Below are 7,924 nucleotides of genomic sequence, written 5' to 3' on the forward strand. Positions count from 1 at the left end.
CATATAACGCAGTATTATATCAATCCCGGAGGAGGAGAACGGCTTCATTGTCCAAGCCCGAATTGCAACAACGTTGTCTCCGACGAGCGAATTACAGAGCGAGTTTCGCGCGTCGTTAAGCCTTAAGTACTGACACGTCATCCGTGGCTGGAAATATGTAACGTTACCTCTGGGTTAACAGTTGCGCGCATTGTCATAATTGGAACACAGAGATAAATTTTGCAGTTACATTTAAACGTTGGGTATTAACAGACTTCTCGTAGGACGTTGGAAAATTTTCGAAACGATATTACGAAATTATTTAATAAATAATTAAACATTTGTTTCATTGAGATAAATTCTTTTCAATTTTAACTTGTATTATACTTCATATTTTCGAATATTATATAGAACTGAAAAATTGTGGTATACATTTATGTGTATAGCTCGTATAGCGGTTGAACGTGACTGATTAGACCCATAAGTACAAATTAATCGCTCGGTGAGCAGATTCCGAATTCACCGACAAAAAGTGTCACAACCATTCTGTCCACCACTATACACTGAGAGAAATGTTTAATATAAATAATTTTGTTGATGCGTGAAGTACTACCAAAATTTTATTGTTTCAATTTAAAAATTATGTTCTAATTAAAATTTTTTTTTTACCAAATTCTGAATAGAACAATTTTTTAAAACATAAAATTTTTAAAACATAATTCATATATTCGTTATTCATATCAAACATGTCTCTCAGAGTGTATTTGTAAATATTAATATTATCAAATAATAAGATCCGCTTTTACGGACCGAAAATATAACTGTTTTTATACTAGCAAAAAAATTTAGTGCCTTTAGCAAAAATGTTTAGTTGTAGCATTTTTTAACAACAATCAAATGTTTTGCTTATGCAACAAAAAATTTAATTGATTTTGTAAAATAATTTCTCTACTTTGTAGTAAATAACAAAAATATTTTGTTTATATTAATTAAAAAATTAAGTTCATGTAAAATTACAATTTTGTGTTAAAAAATTTTTATTCGGTATATTTCAACCAAAATTTATTACGATAAAATTTTTGTTTATAGATCAAAATATTTTTCCTAGTTTATCCTTTTATTTATTCTTATCGGTCTAAATTTCACTTATAATTATTCATATTTTCATTACGTTTTTCTTTATAATGTGCTTGTAAGTTTGTATAATCTAACTGTGATTACCAGAATGTTAAAACTTTTTGCAACATTGTTCATTATACTTGAGCGTCCTACATAATTATTTTAATCTACCTTCAACTTCGTCATGCTTACAATTAAAAGGACAAGGACGATGTGATTGCGGATTCGTTTCGTATTCAAGAATAACGATCAAGTTGTTTTCTTTACCGAAGAGAAGTTTCGTTTCGCATGAGAAAACTCACGGAAGATGAAGAGCGTCGTCCTCGTTCACGTTAAAGCGATTTGTACGAGCGTAAGAGAAGTCGCCTTGTTTAAGAAAAGAAATGAGAACGGATGTAAGGTCGCCTTAACAGAGAGACTCTCAATACGCGGAAAATTCTATCCCTCTTCTTTAAAATGGTTATTTCATTTATATGAAAACTAATGCTTTTTTATTCATTGCAGGATCGTTACCTGATATTGCAGTGACGATGGCATCGGGCAGGGAAATCCACGGTGCTTTCAGGTGAGCTGAACTTTATAAAATCTAAAATTACATTCCATTTTTATCGGTTTTTAAATTTTATTAGAGAGCTACACGATTGTTTTTGCAAAAAACGATAATTTTGTTTTCATTTACTATTTTAATTTTAAAATAAAGTAAAATAATATATTTTTCTAACAATTCCAATCGTTTTTTGTCTCTTATTTTATGTTTACGCGTCGATGATTCAACTTGTTTTTTCGCATTTTTACTTTTCTTGTTTTACGCGAAATTTCGCCCGATTGTGCTCGAAAAAAGGGCATATGTATACATAATATATACTCACACACATCGATAATTTTGCCGTTAAGCGGCTTTTGCGGAAGTTAGTTATTTTAAGGATTTTCGTGGGTGTATGTTTTTCGCGACCTTTAGAAATTCATTATTACGCATAATGCGGGAATGAGGAATTAAGACTATTAAGAATTATCCATCTGTGTTATATTAATCTACATCTTTCACAAACACGATATAACTTCTTAATGAGAACTTCTTTGACCACTTTTTTGGCGTCGAATATTCTTTAATCAAATTATGATTTAATTTTTTTTGTACGTTTAAATGATGACACAGCAAAAATTATATGATTTTGTCGTGTTATATGATTATTATGCGAGGGTTTTCCTAAGAAAAAAATTTCAAAAAATTCCTCTGAAAGCGAAAGAAAAAGATTAATTACTTTTAATTTAAATCTTCTTGAAAAGATATTTAATATCAAAGCATATTCATCAACGAACAATTGTTTCTTATTTAATTAAATATAATAGTAGAAAAGATTTAATTTTTACAATTTGATTCGAACCGCGATGCACCCCGTTCGTTTGTACGCAAATGCTAAAAAAAGTCATCTAATTGTTTCGAAAATCTTTGCGGACGAGAGTTTTATACATAAATGTAAATTGAAATTTTTGTCGGTAGCACCTATATTGAATCAGAATATTGACTTTATGTTACAATTAATAACATTTACTAATTAAACGGAAAAACATTTCTCCAATAAATTACACTTTCACGTTTTTCATGACATTTGCAAATTCTCGGCGTGGGCGTTAGCAAATAGGACGGCAGAGCACTTTGACGGTACAACAATACGAGCTGCCACCGCACAAATAGAAATGCTTAAATTTTATAGAATATCATTACTTTTATATTTAGTCGGTAGCAAATCAATATTTCACAAGATACATGCTGCAAGTCGATACCCGTACAACATTGGCATTATCTACGTCGGAATATCGACATTGTAAAATTAATTAAATGGAGAAACGTTTCCGTAACGTAAATAAGTTAATGAAAACCAATACGATTTATTTTACAAATCTTGACAAGAAGAGCTCGGTCGATTAATTCCACATTCATCAACTTTTGGTTATTCAATTTTAAATAATTTAATATTTATATTCGTGAGGAATCTTTAGTAATTCCAATCGACACACTCAAGATCTCGTAAACATCCTCATAAACAAATAATACATTTCGATTCCGTGCTAATCAGGCTATTTTCGTCGTGCAATTACCGCCAAATATAATTGTCCAATTCTCCCGTCTGCGTCTGCGACTCGGATATGACGTTACCACGAATAAAATTCGGCATTAGAATACGTCGTGAGATTCGTGATCAGAATAGCAAGTACGGATTTAGAGTACAAGTATCGATCGCGTCTTCTTGCGACACGATAAGAATGTCGGCTTGAGAGTTGCGAAATTTCGAGGTGTTTCGCGATAGCACACGGCCGATTGGCAGTGGGAAAAAATTGTCCCAGCAGCGAACGAGCGATCTTATTCTTAGCGACGTTACTTTATTTTTATTGCGCTTATAGCACATCGATCGCTCTTGCGCGCATATCGCGAGTTAACGTCGTTCGATCTGCAGATAGCCGCTTATAAGTAATGCAATGAGAAAGTAGTATTGCCGCGTCATAGGCAGACGCTGAATGAAGAAACGCGGCGGAAGTATCGGGCCTATCTTTAGTTGCGACAAAATTACGTGGTTTCTACGTGTACTCTGTTATACCTGAACCCTTTGCGACCTATCGAAGAGCAATTGAAACATTCTATATAAATAATACCTGCAGGAGCGGGCAGTAGGAATAATTACGTTACGTAAATTGAACGTGCATTTATAATTCTGTGAATGGTTTTATAATTTGTAGGAAAAAATATTTCATTACTTTTTTATAAGAATACGTAACTGATACTAAATATATAAAGAAATAATTAGTACTAAAATAATATTGATATAAATATTTGGAATTAATTAATGGAATCGCGCGTTATATCACAATTAATTTTTAAAAATTAGTGAAATTTTATTCACGTTTTTATATATAGATGTGTGAGACTCGTCGGGTAAAAAATAATTGTATGATTTTACGCAAAAAAAAATTTTGCTGAAGTTTCTAAAAATTTAGCTAAACACAGATCTGTTTTAGCTAAAACAATTCTGTTGGAATCTATCAAATAATTATGTAGAAAATTCAAACAGCGAGCAATGTTACGAAAACTTTTGATATTCTAGCAACCAGTTTGAGCGTCTTACGTAATTATTTTGATAGTTTAACAAAAATAGCTTTGTTAGATTTATTTATTTATAAGTTCCACCAAAATTATTTTCAGATCTGTATTTAGCTAAATTTTTAAATATTAAAAATTTTTTAATTTCAGCAAAATTGTTTTTGTGTAAAACCGTGCAATAGCCATATTGACAAGAACAAAGAGATTATCGTTGTAACAGACTGAAGCAATCCACTGTGTTCAATCTTCTAAACATTTAACACAAAACCGCTGCCACATGTAATCGCGTCGACATATATTTCCGGTCGTAAATGAAATACCCCTCAGTGCCTGCGGGATGCGGAAATATTTTCAGCATATGTAATAGCGCTTTTAGCTCCCTCGTGAATCCGGCAATCGATATACTCCGGTACCTCTCGCAAAGTTCAGTTGAACCGGAGATTGGAAAGTTCCGCACTAAATTTCGCTCAAAATGCGGTCGGTTTCGTTTCCCTGTTGGACACCGCCGTCCATTCATGCTTGGACGATCCTCGCTAAGCCGTTGAGTCCTTGACGTCATGTGTAAGATGCTGTTAGGAGATTATGGTCGAAAGAGAAGTTCTAAGGGCACGTGAGACGCATATCACCGTACTATCACTCTTCATTAGACGGTTAAACAATGCAAATTTATTATCGAATCCGTTATCGCAAGAGAAAAAAAATTAATTGCATCGCATTCTCGTGATTGTCGGAATCGAATTTGCGCGTTTACTCGAGCGCAATCAAATGCCATTCACGTATCTCCTCTTTCCCATCCGGCGTAATCTCTCAAATAATATCCGAGCCTTTCGTCTCAAGAGAGGAATGCGAGGCGAATCTTTAAACGCAATCGTCCGTGTGTTTAATGTCAAATGTGACTATTTTCGATTCTAATTTCAATTTATCAAACAAACCAGGTGTAAGATGAAAGTTTTTCCTCGAAAAATATCTTCGAAAATTAATAAAGGAAAAGTATACTTGACAATACATACGTTGCAGTTTCATATCCAATCAGGATTCAGTTCTAAAATTCATATTTTTATAATTAAATAACGTTTGTCTTGTACGATTACACATATATTTTGTGATTTTCGAAAAATCAATACTTTTCCGCGGCAACACACGGCTGTGCCGGCATACTAGTGACGTAACGCCTGACGCAAACGACAATCGTTGCGGCCGCGATACCGCAGAGCCTCTCTAGGCGAACGTCGATAGTACAACGGACGTCATGAATGCATTTGCCTTCTTTAGATCAGCATTTACTAAACGAATACGTCATATACTTAACGCAGCGATATTTGAACAGTAAATATAATATATAAGTCGTTGTCTTCATTACAAAAATTAAAATATTATTTTCTTATACGTAATATTGAAATTTATTTAAAAATAAGAGATAAAATAGTAACGGCACGATATACATTATACGAAAAATATTTAAAGTGTAATTATCGTAGGTTCTATTTATGTCATGAAACTTGGAAGATAATGAGGGAAAAGTATTTGTGACTAGAATTGCATGGTAAAATATATATAATTGCGATTAACTTACAGAAATCCAATTTAATTTAATACTGGCTAATTTAATACTGGAAATTATGTATTTCGTACATTAAAAGTATTGTTGTTCGATGCTTTTAATACTGAAAATAAATAATTGCTAGTATTAAATTAGCCAGTAGTAAATTGGAACGTAAGAGTTAACCATAATTATTACTTACTTTGAGTGTCAAAAGCGACAACAATTTTAATGCTCAGATAATTATGGTTAACTCTTACAGAAATCTAATTTGATCCTGCCTAATTTAATATTCGAAATTACTCATTTTGTACTGTTCAGCGCTTTTAATACTCTAAATAAGTTATTAATTATTACCTTCCAATATTAAATTTCTGTAGGGAAGAGCTCCAATTTTATAATTATTATCGTTATTATTAATAATAATCATATTTCTAGTTCTGCTAAAAAATATATAGTTGGTATTAAAAATGATCACAAATTATAGTTAAATTATAATAATTTTTTTTTTCACAAGTAACATTTACCCGTATTAAAATTGCAAAATGAACAATTTTAGAGAGACATGCAGAAAAAAAATAGCAACAACATAAATAAATAGCGAAAGATATACAAATGTCAAATGCTAAATGGCTTTTTTTATTGTCAAACAAGACCTTTCCGTTCCATCAATCGAAGCTAACGTTGCAACAGGAAATACGATACGTTTTCGTGGACGCAGTTTTACGTACGGTGACCCAATGGGGATCGCGTTACAGTCGGATTGTGAAATTCGTGAAATCTCGCACCGTCGCCACGACCATCGCCGATTAATCTCCGCTTCGATCGTCGCCCTCTGCCCTTTCGACGTTCCTTCGACCCCGTTCCGCCAACGCGGCAACGTGCCATGAAAATGGTTTGTGATTACCGTGGCGGCAGGCATTCGCGCTGACGAGGCGAATATCTATTCTGTCTTCCGTCCGCGTTATCCTTAACCCGCGCGAAATTGATTTCGCCACTCGTCCCGGGTAAATAGCCATCGTTGTAAGAAAAGTAGGTAACCACCGGAACGTAAAGATCATGTTCAAGATTCTCTTTTTGTCCCTTTGAAGATTTGTATCCCGCTGAACAAATTTCTCGAGTCAAAACAAACTTATTTCGATACTCAAAAGATACCGTGGATTTTCTTATATCCGTTGCCATCAATATAAACCAATTTTACTGAAAAAAATATTTACTAAATCTTAATACATTTTTTTCAATAGTACTAAGTAAACATTTGCTAACAGTAAATAAATATTTGTTTAATAAAAAAAAAGATAGTTAAATCAATTTTTATGGTTTTATATCAAATAATATATGTTTACATTTAATAAATATTTATTTAGAACTATTCGGACAAATATTTATTAAGTTCAGTTCTTTTTCAATGTTTGATCTCGATTCAACTTACTCTTCATCTTTTCCTAATTTTTAGAACTAGAAACAGGCATTAGGCTCACATTCTGTTAGATTTATTATCATCATATTGAATTTTAATTTTAATAACTCACTGACTTTATGTTTTAAGTTTTAATACTAAAAGTATCGATACAATTTCGCACTAATAAGCGGAACTTTAATTAGCGCTCGAAGTAGAATAATGTTCCGGCTCGCTCATGTATCATTTCTATTTCGGCAATCCCAGATTGCGCGGATTAAACTTTCAACTCTATTTCGAGCAAAAAGTATTTCCCTAAAATTCCTTAATACATTCCATTTCATTCTCCGAGAATTAAATACCTCGATTCTCTCATAAAGTTTATTCGATCCCTAACAGATCTTCGGTAACCCTGTTGCCAATAAGCGAAATGAGCAAAGTTTGTTTCTAAGTATAATCAACCGCAAGGGTTCACCCACGCCTCCCAAGTACAAAGGCAAGCTACAAGCTAAAGACGCCGTGTTTTCTATTTGCGCTTCACGATGTTCGTTACGAACGAGCGATAACGCATCCGTCTTTTTCCGCCGGTGATATCAGCGGTCCGGTGAAGGAAGCTCGTAAATCCCAAGCGTAAACAACGCCCTAAAACGCGAAACGTGTTGGAGAGGGATAATTCTAGATTCGATTGTACCGCGGCCCCGCTATATATGTAACGTTCAAGTAATGAAATGTGTGTGTGTATGTGTATATATGTATGTGTGTGTGTGTGTGTGTGTGTGTGTGTGTGTGT

The 7,924-nt window shown here is 33.3% G+C and overlaps 1 protein-coding gene across 1 annotated transcript in view; it reads left to right on the forward strand.

The window, feature by feature from the left end:
- LOC108753331 overlaps positions 1-7,924 on the forward strand; it is a 21,149-nt gene that overhangs the window by 9,924 nt on the left and 3,301 nt on the right. The window contains exon 2 of the mRNA XM_018494820.1: positions 1,603-1,663. Coding sequence (XP_018350322.1) covers positions 1,603-1,663 — 61 coding nt within the window. The remainder of the gene's footprint in view (positions 1-1,602; positions 1,664-7,924) is intronic.

The sequence above is a fragment of the Trachymyrmex septentrionalis genome, unplaced genomic scaffold (assembly GCF_001594115.1).
Source record: "Trachymyrmex septentrionalis isolate Tsep2-gDNA-1 unplaced genomic scaffold, Tsep1.0 scaffold69, whole genome shotgun sequence".
NCBI lineage: Eukaryota > Metazoa > Arthropoda > Insecta > Hymenoptera > Formicidae > Trachymyrmex > Trachymyrmex septentrionalis.